At 43.3% G+C, this 22,452-nt stretch overlaps 1 protein-coding gene across 1 annotated transcript in view; it reads left to right on the forward strand.

The window, feature by feature from the left end:
* Positions 1 to 22,452, forward strand: part of ERCC5 (ERCC excision repair 5, endonuclease) — a 238,975-nt gene that overhangs the window by 164,766 nt on the left and 51,757 nt on the right. The window contains exon 13 of the mRNA XM_053707797.1: positions 2,969 to 3,182. Within this exon, the coding sequence (XP_053563772.1) occupies positions 2,969 to 3,182 (214 nt within the window). The remainder of the gene's footprint in view (positions 1 to 2,968; positions 3,183 to 22,452) is intronic.

Genomic DNA, 22,452 nt, shown 5'->3' on the forward strand with positions numbered 1-22,452 from the left:
TGGACTTGAAGGATGCATACCTTCATGTTCCTATCCACAGAGATCACAAGTTCCTAAGGTTTGCTTTTCTGGACAAGCACTTTCAGTTTGTGGCTCTTTCGAGCTGGCCACGGCACCCAGAATTTTCACAAAGGTTCTGGGGTCTTTGCTGGTGGTTCTAAGACCACGGGGCATTGCGGTGGCGCCTTATCTGGACGATATTCTAATCCATGCACCATCTTGTCAACAAGCAAGGTCCCATACCGATATTGTACTGTCCTTCCTGAGGACTCATGGGTGGAAGGTAAATCTGGAAAAAAGTTCCTTAATTCCGCGGCAATGGACATCATCCCGTTTGCTCGGTTTCACCTCAGACCTCTGCAGTTAAACATTCTCAGGCTGTGGAATGGAGATTATGCAGACTTGTCTCCTCGAATAACCCTGGAGCAGGAGACAAGGGATTCACTTCAATGGTGGTTGTCTCTGGATCATCTATCCCAGGGAACATGCTTTCGCAGACCATCCTGGGTGATTGTGACAACAGATGCCAGCCTTCTAGGGTGGGGAGCTGTCTGGGGTCCTCTAAAGGCTCAGGGAGTGTGGACTCCGGCGGAATCTGTTCTTCCTGTAAACATCCTGGAACTGAGAGCGATCTTCAATGCTTTTCTGGCCTGGCCTCAGTTGGCTTCGGCCCAGTTCATCAGATTTCAGATGGACAACATAACGACAGTGGCTTACATCAATCATCAAGGAGGAACGAGGAGTTCCTTAGCGATGACCGAGGTAGCCAAGAAAATCCGGTGGGCGGAGGCCCATTCTTGCCATCTGTCAGCGATCCATATCCCAGGGGTGGACAACTGGGAGACGGACTTTCTGAGCAGACAGACTTTTCATCCGGGAGAGTGGGAACTCCATCCGGAAGTGTTTTCCAACCTGATTCTCAAATGGGGTCGGCCGGAGTTGGATCTCATGGCATCTCGCCAGAATGCCAAGCTCCCGAGATATATGGGTCGAGGTCCAGGGATCCCCAGGCAGAACTGATAGATGCTCTGGCGGTTCCTTGGTCCTTCAATCTTGCATGCCTATTTCCTCCGTTTGCGCTTCTTCCTCGAGTTATTGCTCAAATCAAACAGGAGAGGGCATCAGTGATCCTCATTGCTCCTGCGTGGCCTCGCAGGATTTGGTATGCAGATCTGGTGGACATGTCATCCCTGCCACCTTGGAGACTTCCGTTGAGGCCCTTCCTTCACCCAAATCTAGTTTCTCTTCAGCTGACTGCTTGGAGATTGAACGCTTAATCCTATCCAAGCGGGGGGTTTTTGATTCGGTCATAGAGACCATGATCCAGGCTCGTAAACTTGTGACTAGAAAGATTTACCATAAGATATGGCGTAAATATCTTTATTGGTGTGAATCCAATGGCTACTCATGGAGTAGAGTTAGGATTCCCAGAATTTTGTCCTTTCTCCAAGAAGGATTGGAGAAGGGTTTATCAGCAAGTTCCCTAATGGGTCAGATCTCTGCCTTATCTATTTTGTTACACAAACGTCTGGCGGATGTCCCAGACGTTCAATCCTTTTGTCAGGCTTTGGTTAGAATCAGGCCTGTGTTTAAACAAATTGCTCCTCCATGGAGTCTGAATTTAATTCTTCAAGGGGCTCTGTTTGAGCCTATGCATTCCTTAGATATTAAGTTGTTATCTTTGAAGGTTTTATTTCTTGTTGCCATTTCTTCAGCTCGAAGAGTGTCTGATCTTTCGGCATTGCAATACAATTCACCTTACCTTATTTTTCATTCGGATAAGGTAGTTTTACGTACTAAACTAGGGTTCCTTCCTAAGGTTGTTTCAGACAGGAACATTAATCAGGAGATTGTTGTTCCTTCCTTGTGTCCTAATCCTTCTTCTCAAAAAGAACGTCTTTTGCACAATTTGGACGTGGTCCGTGCTTTGAAATTTTATTTACATGAGACTAAGGACTTTCGTCAGTCGTCTTCTTTTGTTTGTCATTTTTTTTGGGAAACATAAGGGTCAGAAAGCTACGGCTACCTCTTTCTTTTTGGCTGAAGAGTATCATCCGTTTTGCATATGAGACTGCTGGACAGCAGCCTCCTGAAAGAATTACGGCTCATTCCACTAGGGCTGTTGCTTCCTCATGGGCATTCAAAAATGAAGCTTCTGTTGAACAGATTTGCAAGGCTGCAACTTGGTCCTCTCTTCACACTTTTTCTAAATTTTACAAATTTGATACTTTTGCTTCGGCTGAGGCCGCTTTTGGGAGAAAGGTTCTTCAAGCAGTGGTGCCTTCCGTTTAGGTTCCCTGTCTTGTCCCTCCCTTATCATCCGTGTCTTATAGCTTTGGTATTGTATCCCACAAGTAAGGATGAAGATCCGTGGACTCATCGGGTCTTTAAAAAGGAAAGAAAATTTATGCTGACCTGATAAATTTGTTTCTTTTTAGACACGATGAGTCCACGGCCCACCCTGTTCTCTGAGACAGGTTATTAATTTTTGTAAACTTCAGACACCTCTGCACCTTGGCTTTTCCTTTCTCTTCCTAACTTCGGTCGAATGACTGGAGTGGGAGGGAACGGAGGAGCTATATATAGCAGCTCTGCTGTGGTGCTCTTTGCCTCCTCCTGCTGACCAGGAGATGAAATCCCACAAGTAAGGATGAAGATCCGTGGACTCATCGTGTCTAAAAAGAAACAAATTTATCAGGTAAGCATAAATTTTCTTTTTTAAAAACCGGGCACTACTTGATGAAACTTTACATTCACTTTAAAACCAGTACAAATGGGTTTTTATAGGCCAAGGTTGAATTAACTAAATTTATATTTATTGAGAAAATTTGCTGAAAGTGCTATTTGATGGATAGAAACTGTGCTGTCAAATCCTCTCAATGCAAAGTATTGAGTATTTAATGCTGCAGAAAGCCACTGGTCAATCAATAACTAATAGCTTGATTCCCTTTCATTATTATTTATCTAGGAGCTCTTGCGTCTTTTTGGTATCCCTTACATCATAGCTCCTATGGAAGCAGAAGCTCAGTGTGCTGTCTTGGACCTTACTGACCAAACTTCTGGGACAATCACAGATGACAGCGATATTTGGCTTTTTGGAGCACGGCATGTTTACAAGAATTTCTTTAGCCACAATAAATACATGGAGTATTACCAGTTTGCAGACATTCATAATCAGTTGGGTAAGACATGTTTTTGTTAGCCGTATTAACAGTTGAATAAATGGATGTAAAACACCTTGAAATTGCTGTGAATTATGTATTCGATTATGGTTATGTTTTCTCACATAAAATAGCATCTAGTTTCTGATAGCCTGTAAACCTATTGCAAGAGTTTTGCTTCCTTTTGAAGATCACGTTAGCTTATTTTGGTATGTTCTATTTTCGTCCAATCTAATGTGCATTTATAAATTAGTTCCCTGAACCTTCAGGTTTCTGCACTTTATAGTTATTTTACAAACAGTTATACATAGTGTAAAACTTATCAACTTCACTACCACAATAGGCTTATATTTGATCATTTCTGAAAAACTGATTTGTTTGACAAAATATTTGTCAAACAAAGATTCTTAATTTCCACAAAAAAAAAAAATTGTTAGTACATCCTTATATTATATTAATATTTACATGACCCCCAGTTTGGCTTAACTATGGCATTGATTGAAGTTTACAATTCTAACACTTCTTAAGAACATCCCATAAAGTGTCTAGAGATGTCAGTGTGCTTAGCCTCTTCACATGTTCCCAAAGATGTTCATTGATGTCGAGGTCAGTTGATTGTGTAGGGAAAGTCATGTATATTACCATCAAGCAGCTTTGATGTGTGTTAGGATCATCCTGCAGGTCAATGAATCATCTTCTGTACAACTTTAACCAAGGAATGTCTTTCCTCTGTAATAGAGCAGTATTCTCTTTAGACAAAGTCTAGTTGAACTTGTGCAAGTCACTAAATCCAGGATAGGCAGAGCACTCCCACATCTAAATATTTCTTGCACCATAATTTTTGTGGGTTTTACACACTGTGGTATGAGCCGCTTATGCTGCTGTCTCCTCACATGAACTCTGCAGCTGCAAACAAAAATGTCAAATTTGATTTGTCATTGAGCAGGACTTTTCTCTTGTAAGGTGTATCCAGTCCACGGATCATCCATTACTTGTGGGATATTCTCCTTCCCAACAGGAAGCTGCAAGAGGATCACCCACAGCAGAGCTGTCTATATAGCTCCTCCCCTAACTGCCACCTCCCAGTCATTCTCTTGCAGCTCTCGACAAAAAAGGAAGTAGCTAGAGAGATGTGGGGAATTAATGTAGTTTATCTTCAATCAAAAATTTGTTATTTTCAAATGGTACCGGAGTTGTACTATTTTAGCCTCAGGCAGAAAGTTGAAGAAAAGTCTGCCTGTGGTCTTTGATGATCTTAGCAGGTTGTAACTAAGATCCATTGCTGTTCTCACACATAACTGAAGAGATGGGTAACTTCAGCTGGGGGAATGGCGTGCAGGGTCTCCTGCTCTGAGGTATGTGCAGTTTAAATTTTTCTAGAGAAATGAATATGCTAGAAAATGCTGACAATACCGGATTTATTTAAGGTAAGCCTGATTACAGTGATTTAATAACGACTGGTATCATGCTTCCTATAAAGGGTAATATTTGTATTATTTACTCACATTACTGAATAGATATAACGTATGCTTGAAGTGTATAAACATTTATTACATATTGGTGATAAAACTTTATTCTGGGGCCCAGTTTTTTCCACATGGCTGTCTAGATTTTGCCTAGGGATAGTTTTTTAAGACCCTCTCACTGTGAGTACAGGCTGGGAGGGGCCTATTTTCGGCCTAAATTGTGCATTAGTTTTTGCAGTTTGAGACATCCAGCTTCCCTGAAGGAGTCCCCTGAACATTTAGGACCTCTCTAAAGGGTTTTTGTGCCTTCCAAAGTCGTTGTATGGGCAGGCAGGGCCACAGCAGAGCGTTTATATCGTTTTTTTTATCCGGTTTTGAAACTAAGGGGTTAATCATCCATTTGCAAGTGGGTGCAATGCTCTTTCAGCCTATTATACACACTGTAAAAATGTTGTAAGCTTTACTGCTTTTTTCACTGTTTTGCAGTTTCTGTGATTGTTTTTTTCTCTTAAAGGCACAGTACCGTTTTTATTTTTTGCTTGTTCACAATTATTAAAGTGTTTTCCAAGCTTGCTGGTCTCATTACTAGTCTGTTTAAACATGTCTGACATAGAGAAAACTCCTTGTTCATTATGTTTAGAAGCCATTGTGGAACCCCCTCTTAGAATGTGTACCAAATGCACTGATCTTACTATAAGTTATAAAGATCATATTCTGGCTTTAAAAGATTTATCACCAGAGGAAACTGACAAGGGGGAAGTTATGCCGACTAACTCTCCCCACGTGTCAGAACCTTTGACTCAAAGGGACGCCCGCTCAAGAGGTGCCAAGTACATCTAGCGCGCCCATAGCGTTTACCTTACAAGACATGGTGGCAGTTATGGATCATACCCTTAAAGCGGTATTGTCCAAACTACCAGGGTTACAAGGAAAGCGAGACAGCTCTGGGGCTAGGAAAAATACAGAGCACTCTGACGCTTTAGTAGCTATGTCTGATATCCCCTCACAATATGCAGAAGCTGAGGAAGGAGAGCTTCTATCTGTGGGTGATTTTTCTGATTCAGGGAAGATAATTCAACCTGATTCTGATATGTCTACATTTAAATTTAAGCTTGAACACCTCCGTGTGTTGCTCAGGGAGGTTTTAGCTGCTCTGAATGACTGTGACACCATTATGGTCCCAGAGAAATTGTGTAGATTGGATAAATACTATGCAGTGCCTGTTTACACTGATGTTTTTCCAATACCTAAGAGGTTTTCAGAAATTATTACTAAGGAATAGGATAGACCAGGTGTACCGTTCTCTCCCCCTCCTGTTTTTAAAAAGATGTTTCCCATAGATGCCGCTACACGGGACTTATGCCAAACGGTCCCTAAGGTGGAGGGAGCAGTCTCTACCCTAGCTAAGCGTACAACTATCCCAGTCGAGGACAGTTGTGCTTTCCTAGATCCAATGGATAAAAAGTTAGAGGGTTACCTTAAGAAAATGTTTATTCAACAGGGTTTTATTCTCCAGCCTCTTGCATGCATTGCCCCTGTCACTGCTGCTGCGGCCTTCTGGTTTGAGTCTCTGGAAGAGGCTCTACAGGTAGAAACCCCATTGGATGATATACTTGACAAGCTTAAAGCTCTTAAGATAGCCAATTCATTTGTTTCTGACACCGTTGTTCATTTAACCAAACTAACAGCTAAGAACTCAGGTTTTGCTATTCAAGTGCGTAGGGCGTTATGGCTTAAATCCTGGTCAGCTGACGTTACTTCAAAGTCTAAGCTTCTCAACATTCCCTTCAAGGGGCAGACCCTATTCGGGCCCGGACTGAAGGAGATCATTTCTGATATTACTGGAGGAAAAGGTCACGCCCTTCCTCAGGATAGGTCCAACAAATTAAAGACCAAACAGACTAATTTTCGTGCCTTTCGAAACTTCAAGACTGGCGCAGCATCAACTTCCTCTAATACAAAACAAGAGCGAAATTTTGCCCAGTCCAAGCCGGTCTGGAGACCTAACCAGGCTTGGAACAAAGGAAGGCAAGCCAAAAAGCCTGCTGCTGCCTCTAAGACAGCATGAAAGATCAGCCCCCGATCCGGTAACGGATCTAGTAGGGGGCAGACTTTCTCTCTTCGCCCAGGCTTGGGCAAGAGATGTCCAGGATCCCTGGGCGTTGGAAATTGTGTCCCAGGGGTATCTTCTGAACTTCAAAGCTTCTTCCCCAAAAGGAAGATTTCACCTCTCACAATTATCTGCAAACCAGATAAAGAGAGAGGCATTCTTACATTGTGTTCAAGACCTCCTAGTTATGGGAGTGATCCACCCAGTTCCAAAGGAGGAACGGGGACAAGGCTTCTATTCAAATCTGTTTGTGGTTCCCAAGAAAGAGGGAGCCTTCAGACCAATCTTAGATCTCAAGATCCTAAACAAATTTCTCAGGGTCCCATCCTTCAAAATGGAGACTATTCGAACCATCCTACCTATGATCCAGGAGGGTCAATATATGACTACCGTGGACTTAAAGGATGCTTATCTTCACATTCCGATACATATCATCATCGGTTTCTCAGGTTCGCCTTCCTAGACAGGCATTACCAGTTTGTAGCTCTTCCCTTTGGGTTAGCTATGGCACCAAGAATCTTTACGAAGGTTCTGGGGTCACTTCTGGCGGTCCTAGGCTGCGGGGTATAGCAGTAGCCCCTTACTTAGACGACATTCTGATACAGGCATCGAATTTTCAAATTGCCAAGTCCCATACGGACATTGTTCTGGCATTCCTGAGGTCTCATGGGTGGAAAGTGAATGAAGAAAAGAGTTCTCTATCCCCTCTCACAAGAGTTTCCTTCCTGGGAACTATGATAGATTCTGTAGAAATGAAGATTTACCTGACAGAGGCCAGGTTGTCAAAACTTCTAAATTCCTGCCGTGTTCTTAATTCTACTTCTCGCCCTTCAGTGGCTCAGTGTATGGAAGTAATCGGCTTAATGGTAGCGGCAATGGACATAGTGCCGTTTGCCCGCCTACATCTCAGACCGCTGCAACTCTGCATGCTCAGTCAGTGGAATGGGGATTACACAGATTTGTCCCCTCTACTAAATCTGGATCAAGAGACCAGGGATTCTCTTCTCTGGTGGCTATCTCGGGTCCATCTGTCCAAAGGTATGACCTTCCGCAGGCCAGATTGGACAATAGTAACAACAGATGCCAGCCTTCTGGGCTGGGGTGCAGTCTGGAACTCCCTGAAGGCTCAGGGATCGTGGACTCAGGAGGAAGCACTCCTTCCGATAAACATTCTGGAACTAAGAGCGATATTCAATGCTCTTCAGGCTTAGCCTCAGCTAGCTGCGGTCAGGTTCATCAGATTTCAGTCGGACAACATCACGACTGTAGCTTACATCAACCATCAAGGGGGAACAAGGAGTTCCCTAGCAATGTTGGAGGTTTCAAAGATAATTCGATGGGCAGAGATTCACTCTTGCCATCTATCAGCTATCCATATCCCAGGAGTAGAGAACTGGGAGGCGTATTTTCTAAGTCAACAGACTTTTCATCCGGGGGAGTGGGAGCTCCATCCGGAGGTGTTTGCACAGTTGATTCAACTTTGGGGCAAACCAGAACTGGATCTCATGGCGTCTCGTCAGAACGCCAAGCTTCCTTGTTACGGATCCAGGTTCAGGGATCCCAAGGCAGCACTGATAGATGCTCTAGCAGCGCCTTGGTCCTTGGACCTGTGTTTCCACCGTTTCCTCTGCTCCGTCGTCTGATTGCCAAGATCAAGCAGGAGAGAGAATCAGTGATTTTGATAGCACCTGCGTGGCCACGCAGGACTTGGTATGCAGATATGGTGGACATGTCATCCTTTCCACCATGGACTCTGCCTCTGAGACAGGACCTTCTACTTCAGGGTCCTTTCAACCATCCAAATCTAATTTCTCTGCGTCTGACTGCTTGGAGATTGAACGCTTGATTTTATCAAAGCGTGGTTTCTCCGAGTCGGTCATTGATACCTTAATACAGACGCGAAAGCCTGTCACCAGGAAAATCTATCATAAGATATGGTGTAAATATCTTCATTGGTGTGAATCCAAGGGTTACTCATGGAGTAAGGTCAGGATTCCTAGGATATTATCTTTTCTCCAAGGATTGGAGAAGGGTTTGTCAGCTAGTTCCTTAAAGGGACAGATTTCTGCTCTGTCTATTCTTTTGCACAAACGTCTGGCTGAGGTTCCAGACGTTCAGGCGTTTTGTCAGGCTTTAGTTAGAATCAAGCCTGTGTTTAAACCTGTTGCTCCGCCATGGAGTTTAAATTTAGTTCTTAAGGTTCTTCAAGGGGTTCCGTTTGAACCCTTACATTCCATAGATATCAATCTGTTATCTTGGAAAGTTCTGTTTTTAGTAGCTATCTTTTCGGCTCGAAGAGTTTCAGAGTTATCTGCCTTGCAGTGTGATTCCCCTTATCTGATATTCCATGCAGATAAGGTAGTTTTACGTACCAAACCTGGGTTTCTTCCTAAGGTAGTATCTAATAGGAATATCAATCAGGAAATTGTTGTTCCTTCACTGTGTCCTAATCCTTCTTAAAAGAAGGAACGTCTATTACACAATCTTGACTTGGTTCGTGCTTTAAAGTTTTATTTACAAGCTACTAAAGATTTTCGTCAAACATCTGCATTGTTTGTTGTCTACTCTGGACAGAGGAGAGGCCAAAAGGCTTCGGCAACTTCTCTTTCTTTTTGGCTAAGTAGTATAATACGCTTAGCTTATGAGACTGCTGGCCAGCAGCCTCCTGGAAGAATTACAGCTCATTCTACTAGAGCGGTAGCTTCCACATGGGCTTTTAAGAATGAGGCTTCTGTTGAACAGATTTGTAAGGCGGCGACTTGGTCTTCGCTTCATACTTTTTCAAAATTCTACAAATTTGATACTTTTGCTTCTTCGGAGGCTATTTTTGGGAGAAAGGTCTTACAGGCCGTGGTGCCTTCCGTTTAAGCGCCTGCCTTGTCCCTCCCTTCATCCGTGTCCTATAGCTTTGGTATTGGTATCCCACAAGTAATGGATGATCCGTGGACTTTATACACCTTACAAGAGAAAACAAAATTTATGCTTACCTGATAAATTTATTTCTCTTGTGGTGTATCCAGTCCACGGCCCGCCCTGTCATTTTAAGGCAGGTGTTTTTTATTTTCAAACTACAGTCACCACTGCACCCTATAGTTTCTTCTTTCTCTTGCTTGTCTTCGGTCGAATGACTGGGAGGTGGCAGTTAGGGGAGGAGCTATATAGACAGCTCTGCTGTGGGTGATCCTCTTGCAGCTTCCTGTTGGGAAGGAGAATATCCCACAAGTAATGGATGATCCGTGGAACGGATACACCACAAGAGAAATAAATTTATCAGGTAAGCATAAATTTTGTTTTTTTCCAGTATTCCACTATGACATTTCTGTATTGTTTGGTTTACACTAAATAATTTCACTTGATTTTTCAATGAAGAAGTGGTTTAAAGATCATCACTCTTCCATGAAGACTACACTTTTCCATTTGTCTTTTGACTGCTTTCTATGGTAGGATGTTCCTGATTCTGGTGGGCATGCATTGTGAATGCAGACACTGCTTTATTTCATAATTATGCTACCTTCTTGTGTTGTTCTTCTGATCGTGTGGTCACTTTTGGTCTGCATGGTCTTGCTTTGGATGTAAAATTAGAAATATTCAAGCTAGCTGCAGTTTGGCATTGTGGAGAACAATTTGTCCTCAAATTTCTTAACTAAGCTTCTTTGCTGCGATTAAATATATATTTTAACCAATTACTTTCTTCAAAGGCTGTATCAGGGGTTCTAATAGATGCACTAACAGGATTAATAGGAGTAATATCAGGTGTTAATTGTTAAATGGGAGATAAATACAATATCACATACAGATTTAACAAAATAAAAATGAATTATATCAGTGTTACTTATTATATTTACAATATTGTACTAATTGCTGGGATCTTTTTATTTCTTCCCTATGACATGGAGAGTCCACAACATCATTCCAATTACTAGTAGGATATTAAACTCCGGGCCAGCAGGAGGAGGCAAAGAGCACCCCAGCAAAGCTGTTAAGTGTAACTTCTCTTTGCCTCTGTCAATGGAGGATGTGCAAAGTTGGTGTCTGAAGATATTTAATCCTTTTATGGGTACTTTTCCCTGCAAGCAAGGATTGGGGTCTAGCTGTGTCCATGTCAATCTCTTTAGTAAAAGTAGTGGTGGCTTTTAGCAGTTAAAAGGTCGGAGATGTTGTCTTTGCTTTACTTTTAACACTTTGCTACCCTTTTTTCATAGAAAGCCAGAGTTGGTTACTCTGCTCTTTCTTTTCCTACAGGTACATGACAGGAAGTGAAGTACCCGTCACACCTAAGGAGCAGCATCTGTCCTGCAGATGGATCTAAGGTAAGTGCCTTTGCCTTCTAGGTATTAAAGAACAGCAGCACTTAACAGGTTAATCCTCATATGGATCTTTGCTGGGACATAGTAATCCTTCTTAGTTAAGGATTCTTATTGTGGACAAATTTTTGACACTTTATGTGTTTGAAACAAAATAGAGATTTTTATCACAGTGTGAGATTTTCTGATCTCTAAGATACATTGCGTCTGAGCAGTTATATAATCAGGGATTTGCTGCTTCCATGACCGGGTATTTCTATGCGGACCCAGGTTTTATAGTATGTGGGGACTGGCTCTAAAAGGAGTGAAATGTTCCACTTTATTTCCCTGCATGGTCTGTTTGCTACAAATATGGCTTTATATAGAGCCCAGTATGTATTGGTATTTGTTTTACTTTCCCTCGTTTTTACTAATTGCTGAGGAACCAGACCGTTTATGGCGCAGTTAGTCTTAATACTTAGAAGTATTTTCCTGCGTCTTGCCCTTTTACTGGGTTAAATGTCGTGGGCTTATTTTGTCTTGTAGCCTGTCGTTTACTGCTAGTTGTGCCGTTTTCGCATACTAGGCTGTACCTGGATGGACTTGCTTTGAGGGTCCTGTTTGTTGCTGGGTGCGCAGTTTTGTTCTACCATTGTGGGCGGGTATATTTTAGCAGTTATGATAGTTTAGAGAGATGCGCTGAGCATCCATTATCAAGGGATCACTTTCATAGAGATTGTGAGAGAGGATCTGCAGACTGACGATATTTGTCACCACCTTTTTTTGTTAGCACAGGGTATCTAAAAGCTGGCTGTGCCTCAACATTTTTTCTTTTATGTAACACATAAGACGGTAACCCAGTGTAATGAGTTATGTACCCAGTGTATTATGTTTTATGTTCTCTTTATGTACTCATCAGTGTATACTCAGTATACTCAGTATAAGAAGTATTATGTACACACAGTGTAATGAGTGTTATATACACACAGTGTAATGAGTTTTATGAACACACAGTGTATTAGGTTATATACACACAGTGTAATGAGTATTTTGTACACACAGTGTATTAATTGTTTTGTTCTCATTATGTACACTCAGTGTAATGAGTATTATGTACACTCAGTGTAATGAGCATTATGTACACTCAGTGTAATGAGTATTATGTACACTCAGTGTAATGAGCATTATGTACACTCAGTGTAATGAGCATTATGTACACTCAGTGTAATGAGTATTATGTACACTCAGTGTAATGAGTATTATGTACACTCAGTGTAATGAGTATTATGTACACTCAGTGTAATGAGTATTATGTACACTCAGTGTAATGAGTATTATGTACACACAGTGTAATGAGTATTATGTACACAAAGTGTATTAGGTTATCTACACACCGTGTATTAGTTTATGTAAACACAGTGTATTAAGTGTTTTGTTCTTATTATGTACACACAGTGTAATGAGTATTATATACACACTGAGTAATAAGTATTATGTACACATGTCTGCACTTTTATTTTTCTTCATAAATGGAAAGAGTCCACAGCTGCATTCATTACTTTTTGGAATTCAGAACCTGGCCACCAGGAGGAGGCAAAGACACCCCAGCCAAAGGCTTAAATACTCCTCCAACTCCCCTCATTCCCCAGTCATTCAAGGTTGGCAGAGAAGTGTCAGAAGTTTGCAATTTGTCTCTTATGGAGGGTAGTACTCTTCGGCATGGGAATGAAGTTTTAAGTAATCCTGTCAGCCTCTCAGTGAGAGCTTGGATGAAAGTTAGAGTCCGGAGATGCAGGGAGAGTCTTTCTGCAAAACCATCCCGACTAATTTCTAACAGCTCCATAAGCCATCGGCGTTGACGAGTTTCGCTGCCTGCTTTCTTCTCTCAAGGCCATGGCAGAGGGCAGTGTTCCTGTTCCACGGCGTAGATTCTGGTAAGATTGTTTCATTTTACTTTCTAATGATTGGTTTGTATTACAAGTGTGTTCCCGAGAGGATACCACCTTGCGGGACCATCTAAAGTAATCAGGGTCTCAGTGAGGCTCCTTTTTGTATATTGGATTCTTGGGTTATATCTCCTAAGGGATGTTATATGAACTGTTTTTTTTTTTAATAATGTTTGTTATGTGATTTGACTTGCTTATGTGTAGTGTTACTTAGGCTCATGGTTTTGTAGAACATAAGGGCCTTGGAAGTGACGCGGCCTTTGCGGTCGGACGTGCTTTTTCTGGACTGTGTGGCTTACCTTGTGACCAGGCGTGGTCACGTTTTTGCCTTTCCAGTTCCGCATTCCTGACCATGTGGCAACGGATAAATTTTGATCCGCTGGTGTCTGGTTCATAGGAGGTGGTGAGTGCCCCAGCCATTGTGGGTGTGAGGTGCCGTTTAGATTTTTTTTTCTTATTTGGTACATTTTTTTTTGTATTCATATCCCAGTTATGGAGGATTCTGATGTTGAGATTAAAGTGGTCTCTGATTCAGATTCTACTCATTGTAATGAATACGAATCGACCCAGATGACACGTGACAGTCAGTTATGTTCTATAGGCTGTGCTAGAGGGCCCAATTCCTCGGGATTGGGGAATCTAGGGGCCGCTGAGCCATCTGCCTCTGGGGGTGCTGTCTCTCGAGTGGCGAGTTCCCTACCACTTAATGTTGCTACACGTGCAGGTGACCCAGATTATGCTTATCCTTACCTCGATAGGGTTTTTATTCCCTCCGGAGGTTGCGGCACGTTTCCGTATTCAAATCCTGATGGAAATGGCACATCTGCAGCTTCCGGATGTCATCTTAAGATTATGTTCGTGTCCAGTCAACCCGGGCATCGGGTGGCCCGTTCAGCTCTCCGGGGGAGCAACTGTTCCTGAGGCTCAGGTGGAAGTGTGCTGTGTTTCTCTTTATAGACTGGCTCACCTTCGGGTTCTGTTATGGCACGTTTTGGCGTTGTTGGACGATCCCATCCTTAATGGATATAGGGTTTGCAGTCTTCTTCGAATAGCTCATTGAATTAATATAAGGGGATGAAGTAATCTTCCTATAGTCTGGTATTGAGTATCTTTTCTAATCTGAGCTTGGATGAGCAGAGTTCCGTTCCAGGCTAGCCCTGCGGGTGTATCCGTTCCTTTTAAGCGAAATCCTACGGGTTGCCTTTTTCTTTTATTTAATCCGGTTAGGATGACTTTTATTTGTTTTTAAAAGCTCATGTTTGATTTCCTACTCCTTCAGGGGTTTTCCTTCTGGAATCGATACTCGCGATTTCTTGATTGCACTGTTTACTTCTACGGATGTTGTTCTGGGAACACGTTTAGTCCTATGTGTTGTCTGTCGTTTCTTTCTCCCTAGGGACGAATATTGCAGCCTTGACAGTAAAGGCTATGATTTAGACTGGTTTTGATTGGGTTAAGCTCCTTCTGTCTTGAGGCCTCTTTCAGACACGTGGCGCCTGTTCTGCCTGGCTGGTCTGGTTAGGGCGCTGAGTGATTGCTTTATTATTTTGTTTTTTCTTAGCTTGTTTTTAAAAGTGTCAGCTAAGCATTCTGAGGTAACCTGAGGGTCCGTGGGGCATAAGGGACTGGTTCAGTCCTCAGCTGCCTTTTGAGCTGGTCGTTTGAGACTCGGTGGAGTTCTAGTGCATCACACTCTGTTGGTTCCGATATCGTCGGGATTTGAGTGTTTCCTTCCCCGCGTGTGTTGAATATTTGGAGGTTCTTAGGGCCTCCTTGCTGCCTTTTTGGGCGGTCTTGTCCTTCTAGGGCTGTCCTTTTGAACTTGTTACATTTTGAGGACTCTTCCTTTGGGTCGAGATCTTTGGACTTTGTCCATTTCTCCTTAGAGGTTGAACTTGTGGTCTTTTCCTACTCTGAGGGTTAGTCGTTCCTTATTAGGAATGATAGGCTATGTGGTCTCCTTATCCTGACTCCGTCTAGGGGCTGTTTTCTGGGTTTGGGATGCTATGCATTCTTTTTCCTTGGAGGTTGTCCTCTGGTTTTGTACTCAAAGGTGATTATGGAGATTAGCCTTTGTTACCTCGCTCTTTGGGTGACTTCGTCCCGAGGTTCCTCCTTGGTCCTGGTAGTTTGGGGTACGCCTATGGGGCTTTGAATCTTAGCGGCTGTGTCGTGCCCTAGCTCCTTTGGAGTTGGACTTTTTGTAGGGGTGTTCTCTTCCCTTTGGGTTGGGATTTATGTTTAGAACCATTTTTTCAGGTTATTCTTATCCCTTGTGTAGTCGGTTTCATTCGGACGGGGTATGGTGTTCCCTGGGGTATTGTTTATCTAAACAATTCTGGGGCTCGGGCCTTGTTTGTTGGATCCCGCTGTGGTGCGGGTACTTTCTCTTCATGGCCTTATCTGTTTTTTTTTTCTGCATTTATATGATCATGTGGTTGGTTTAGGAGCTCCAGTTCTCCAGGGAACATAGGCTATAACTTATGGTCTCGCTAGTTTAGCTACTAGCAGCTTGGCCAAGATTGCTGTGTGCTTAGGCTCCTCAGGGCTGGCCTTGGTCTTAATTGGTATGTACTTCCCTTCTTGGGGAGTTTTCCTTTTCGTATCACCAGTGGCACCTGGATGGTTTTCATTAGGCTCAATTTACGGCTTTGGCCTTGTCAGAGTGTGCACTATTTGGCTGTGCCCTTCCCTTGGGGGGGGGGTTGTTTTGCCTTACTAAAAAGGTGGGGGTTTCCTCTCTATGGAGGGTGGTAGTCCTGCCCTGTGTGCAGGTGGTTGGAACAGGTGGTTTATCCTGTAAAGAGAGTGGTCCGCTTTTTTAGGGTTGTTCTCTCTGTGGTTGCAGTCTCCATGTTAGAGCATAGGGCTCTTCTGCCTTTTTTAGGCCTCTCTCTATGAGGTTCTTCTTGGAAGTACCTGTTGTGGGTGCTGTATTGAGACTGACATATAGTGTTGGGCTAGATTTCATTGGGCTTTTTCTTCCTTGTTTCGGCCTATCTCTATGGGGTCATCTTTGGGGGTACCTGTTTGTGGGTTTGTGTTGGCTCAGTTCAGGCTGTTTTCTATTGTTTTTAGCAAGGCTGTGGTCTATCTGCGAGTCAGTGTCCTTGGGGTCTTTTCTTTTCAAATATTTCTTGGCTTCGGACAAAGCGGGATTTTTGATGGGTTATGGTTTCAGGCCTGGTGCCCTCAGAATGGGCCGCCTGTTGTACCCTCCCGTTTTAGCATTCAGTGTCCTCTATAGCATGGGTATTGTTTTCCCAAAAGTAATAAATGCAGCTGGGGACTCTTTCCATTTATGAAGAAAAACATAAATTATGCTTACCTGATAATTTTCTTTTCTTCAGATGGAAAGAGTCCACAGCTCCCCCCCCCCCCCCCCCAGTGTTTTTATGTGGGGCGGCCGTAATTTTTAGTTCTGCTGGCACCTTTTCACCCTGATATTCTTCTACTGTTTCTTGTTCCTCTGCAGAATGACTGGGGGGATGAGGGGAGTGGGAGGAGTATTTAAGCCTTTGGCTGGAGTGTCTTTGCTTCCTCCTGGTGGCCAGGTTCTGAATTCCCAAAAGTAATGACTGCAACTGTGGACTTTTTCCATATGAAGAAAAGGAAAATTATCAGGTAAGCATAATTTATGTTTTTCAGAAGTGTTCAGGTGATTAGACTGGAAGTTAAAATGTCTAGTTTCACTTTGCTAGCCCGCAGAGCAAGCTTTTGGCTTTAACTTATAAGGATAAATTCTGTTTGGACCTGGTCTGGTGGAAATCATTTCTGAGTTTACGGGTGGAAAGGGATCTTTCCTACCTCCGGACAAGAAGAATAGACCTTTGGGTCGACAGACTTCTAATTGACGTTCCTTTTGCAACTTTAAGGGACGGAAGTCATTCTCTCCTCTTCCAGACCAACTAAGGTCCACTGGTAAATCCAGCCAGCCCTGGAAGAAGGGAAAACAAATCTAAAAGCCTTCCACTGACTCTAAATCAGCATGAAGGGTCTGCCCCCGATCTGAGTTTGAATCAGGTGGGAGGCAGGCTTGGATATGCGATGTCCCAGGTCCATGGGCTGTGGTCATAATATCCCAGGGTTACAGAATAGGATTCAAGTCTTACCCTCCAAGGGGCAGATTCCTCCTGTCTAGTTTATCCTCTATCCAGGTAAAGAGGGAGGCCTTCTTAAATTGTGTGAAGGACATATCCTCCCTGGGAGTTATTGTACCAGTCCCTCTAAAGAATCAAGGTCTAGGATTCTATTTAAATCTATTTGTGGTTCCCAAAAAGGAGGGAATTTTTCGTCCCATCCTGGACCTAGTGTCTAAATAAGTTTCCTCAGGGTTCCATCCTTCAAGATGGAAACTATTTGTTCCATTCTTCCATTGGTCCAGGAAGGTCATTTCATGACGACCATAGACCCGAAGGACATGTATTTACATGTTCCCACTCAGGGATCATTTCCAGTTTCTAAGGTTTGCCTTTTCTGGATGCATTTCCAGTTTATTGCCCTTCGGTTTGGTTTTGCTAAAGCTTCCAGAATATTCACAAGGGTTGTGGGAGTCTTATTGACAGTGATCAGATCCCAGGGAATTGCTGTGGCACCTTATCCAGACGTCCATATTGGTTCAAGAGTGATCTTTTCAACTAGCAAAATCTCATACGGAGATGTTGTTTTTTTCTACGTTCCCATGGGTGGTAGGTGAATCTAGATAAGAGTTCTTTAGTTCTATATTTAAAGTGTGTTTCCTAGGGACAATCATAGACTCCTTGTCCATGAAGATTTTTCTGACGGAAATCAGAAAATCCAAACTTCTTGCTTCCTGCCTTTCCCTCCAGTCTGCTTTTCATCCATCAGTGGTTCAAGGCATGGATGTGATTGGTCTGATGGTGGCTTCCATAGACATCATTCCTTTTGCTTGGTTCCATCTCCGACCACTGCAGCTTTGAATGCTCCGCCAATGGAACGGAGACCATTCAGATTTATCACAAAGGATAAATCTGGACCTTCTAACAAAAGACTCTCTATTGGTGTATTTCACAGGAACATCTGTCTCGGGGCACTTGCTTTCGGAGACCTTCCTGGGTGATTGTGACTACAGATGCCAGTCTGTCAGGCTGAGGAGCTGTTTGGGGTTCTCTGAAGGCTCAGGGCCTGTGGTTTTGGGAAGAGTCTTCTCCTCCCATAAACATCTTGGAATTGAGAGCAATCTTCAATGCCCTGTCAGCATGGCCTCACTTATTGTTAGTCTGGTTTTATCAGATTCCAGTTGGACATCATCACCTCAGTGGTTTACATCAACAACAGAGAGAAATTCAGAGTACCTTGGCCATGAAGGAGGTGACTCGCATTTTACAGTGGGCGGAAGCTCACAATTGTCTCCTGTCTGCCATCCACATTCCAGAAGTGGACAATTGGGAAGCAGATTTTCTGAGCAGACAGACTTTTCTTCCCGGGGAGTGGATCTGATGACGTCTCGTCAAAACACCAAGCTTTCAAAGTACAGTTCTAGGTCTACAGATCCTCAGACCGCCCTTATAGATGCTCTGGCGGTCCCTTGGGATTTCAGGCTAGCATACCTTTTTCCTCTGTTTGCTCTCCTTCCACGAGTCATTGCTTGTATCAAGCAGGAGAGAATGCCTGTGATTCTAATAGCTCCTGTCTGGCTCGCAGGATCTGGTTTGCAGATCTGGTGGAGATGTCATCTTTTCCACCTTGGAGGTTACCTCTGAGGAAGGACCTTCTAATTCACGGTCCATTCCTCCTTCCAAATCTAGATTTTCTGAAGCTGACTGCCTGGAGATTGATCGCCTAGGCCTGTCTAGACACATTTTTTTGGAGGCAGTCATTTATTCTATGCTTCAGGCGCGTAATCCTGTTACTCGTAGGATTTTCCATAAGATATGGCGTAACTACCTTTTTTTGGTGTGAAGCTATAGGTTTTCTCCAACATAGGTGTGTCCGGACCACGGCGTCATCCTTACTTGTGGGATATTCTCTTCCCCAACAGGAAATGGCAAAGAGCCCAGCAAAGCTGGTCACATGATCCCTCCTAGGCTCCGCCTACCCCAGTCATTCTCTTTGCCGTTGTACAGGCAACATCTCCACGGAGATGGCTTAGAGTTTTTTAGTGTTTAACTGTAGTTTTTATTATTCAATCAAGAGTTTGTTATTTTGAAATAGTGCTGGTATGTACTATTTACTCAGAAACAGAAAAGAGATGAAGATTTCTGTTTGTATGAGGAAAATGATTTTAGCAACCGTCACTAAAATCCATGGCTGTTCCACACAGGACTGTTGAGAGCAATTAACTTCAGTTGGGGGAACAGTGAGCAGTCTCTTGCTGCTTGAGGTATGACACATTCTAACAAGACGATGTAATGCTGGAAGCTGTCATTTTCCCTCTGGGATCCGGTAAGCCATGTTTATTACGATTGTAAATAAGGGCTTCAAAAAGGGCTTATTAAGACTGTAGACTTTTTTTGGGCTAAATCGATTGATTATTAACACATATTTAGCCTTGAGGAATCATTTTATCTGGGTATTTTGATATAATAATATCGGCAGGCACTGTTTTAGACACCTTATTCTTTAGGGGCTTTCCCAAAGCATAGGCAGAGCCTCATTTTCGCGCCGGTGTTGCGCACTTGTTTTTGAGAGGCATGGCATGCAGTCGCATGTGAGAGGAGCTCTGATACTTAGAAAAGACTTTCTGAAGGCGTCATTTGGTATCGTATTCCCCTTGGGGCTTGGTTGGGTCTCAGCAAAGCAGATACCAGGGACTGTAAAGGGGTTAAAGTTCAAAACGGCTCCGGTTCCGTTATTTTAAGGGTTAAAGCTTCCAAATTTGGTGTGCAATACTTTTAAGACTTTAAGACACTGTGGTGAAAATTTGGTGAATTTTGAACAATTCCTTCATGTTTTTTCGCATTTGCAGTAATAAAGTGTGTTCAGTTTAAAATTTAAAGTGACAGTAACGGTTTTATTTTAAAACGTTTTTTGTACTTGTTATCAAGTTTATGCCTGTTTAACATGTCTGAACTACCAGATAGACTGTGTTCTGAATGTGGGGAAGCCAGAATTCCTATTCATTTAAATAAATGTGATTTATGTGACAATGACAATGATGCCCAAGATGATTCCTCAAGTGAGGGGAGTAAGCATGGTACTGCATCATTCCCTCCTTCGTCTACACGAGTCTTGCCCACTCAGGAGGCCCCTAGTACATCTAGCGCGCCAATACTCCTTACTATGCAACAATTAACGGCTGTAATGGATAATTCTGTCAAAAACATTTTAGCCAAAATGAACACTTATCAGCGTAAGCGCGACTGCTCTGTTTTAGATACTGAAGAGCATGACGGCGCTGATATTAATATTTCTGAAGGGCCCCTAACTCAGTCTGATGGGGCCAGGGAGGTTTTGTCTGAGGGAGAAATTACTGATTCAGGGAACATTTCTCAACAAGCTGAACCTGATGTGATTGCATTTAAATTTAAGTTGGAACATCTCCACATTCTGCTTAAGGAGGTATTATCCACTCTGGATGATTGTGACAAGTTGGTCATCCCAGAGAAACTATGTAAAATGGACAAGTTCCTAGAGGTGCCGGGGCTCCCAGAAGCTTTTCCTATACCCAAGCGGGTGGCGGACATTGTTAATAAAGAATGGGAAAGGCCCGGTATTCCTTTCGTCCCTCCCCCCATATTTAAAAAATTGTTTCCTATGGTCGACCCCAGAAAGGACTTATGGCAGACAGTCCCCAAGGTCGAGGGAGCGGTTTCCACTTTAAACAAACGCACCACTATACCCATAGAGGATAGTTGTGCTTTCAAAGATCCTATGGATAAAAAATTAGAAGGTTTGCTTAAAAAGATGTTTGTTCAGCAGGGTTACCTTCTACAACCAATTTCATGCATTGTCCCTGTCGCTACAGCCGCATGTTTCTGGTTCGATGAGCTGATAAAGGCGGTCGACAGTGATTCTCCTCCTTATGAGGAGATTATGGACAGAATCAATGCTCTCAAATTGGCTAATTCTTTCACCCTAGACGCCACTTTGCAATTGGCTAGGTTAGCGGCTAAGAATTCTGGGTTTGCTATTGTGGCGCGCAGAGCGCTTTGGTTGAAATCTTGGTCGGCTGATGCGTCTTCCAAGAACAAGCTACTTAACATTCCTTTCAAGGGGAAAACGCTGTTTGGCCCTGACTTGAAAGAGATTATCTCGGATATCACTGGGGGTAAGGGCCACGCCCTTCCTCAGGATCGGCCTTTCAAGGCAAAAAATAAACCTAATTTTCGTCCCTTTCGTAGAAACGGACCAGCCCAAAGTGCTACGTCCTCTAAGCAAGAGGGTAATACTTCTCAAGCCAAGCCAGCTTGGAGACCAATGCAAGGCTGGAACAAGGGAAAGCAGGCCAAGAAACCTGCCACTGCTACCAAGACAGCATGAAATGTTGGCCCCCGATCCGGGACCGGATCTGGTGGGGGGCAGACTCTCTCTCTTCGCTCAGGCTTGGGCAAGAGATGTTCTGGATCCTTGGGCGCTAGAAATAGTCTCCCAAGGTTATCTTCTGGAATTCAAGGGACTTCCCCCAAGGGGGAGGTTCCACAGGTCTCAGTTGTCTTCAGACCACATAAAAAGACAGGCATTCTTACATTGTGTAGAAGACCTGTTAAAAATGGGAGTGATTCATCCCGTTCCATTAAGAGAACAAGGGATGGGGTTCTACTCCAATCTGTTTATAGTTCCCAAAAAAGAGGGAACGTTCAGACCAATCTTAGATCTCAAGATCTTAAACAAGTTTCTCAAGGTTCCATCGTTCAAGATGGAAACCATTCGAACTATTCTTCCTTCCATCCAGGAAGGTCAATTCATGACCACGGTGGATTTAAAGGATGCGTATCTACATATTCCTATCCACAAGGAACATCATCGGTTCCTGAGGTTCGCATTCCTGGACAAACATTACCAGTTCGTGGCGCTTCCTTTCGGATTAGCCACTGCTCCAAGGATTTTCACAAAGGTACTAGGGTCCCTTCTAGCTGTGCTAAGACCAAGGGGCATTGCTGTAGTACCTTACTTGGACGACATTCTGATTCAAGCGTCGTCCCTTCCTCAAGCAAAGGCTCACACGGACATTGTCCTGGCCTTTCTCAGATCTCACGGATGGAAAGTGAACGTGGAAAAGAGTTCTCTATCTCCGTCAACAAGGGTTCCCTTCTTGGGAACAATAATAGACTCCTTAGAAATGAGGATTTTTCTGACAGAGGCCAGAAAAACAAAACTTCTAGACTCTTGTCGGATACTCCATTCCGTTCCTCTTCCTTCCATAGCTCAGTGCATGGAAGTGATCGGGTTGATGGTAGCGGCAATGGACATAGTTCCTTTTGCACGCATTCATCTAAGACCATTACAACTGTGCATGCTCAGTCAGTGGAATGGGGACTATACAGTCTTGTCTCCGAAGATACAAGTAAATCAGAGGACCAGAGA

This window comes from Bombina bombina, chromosome 3, assembly GCF_027579735.1.
Source record: "Bombina bombina isolate aBomBom1 chromosome 3, aBomBom1.pri, whole genome shotgun sequence".
NCBI lineage: Eukaryota > Metazoa > Chordata > Amphibia > Anura > Bombinatoridae > Bombina > Bombina bombina.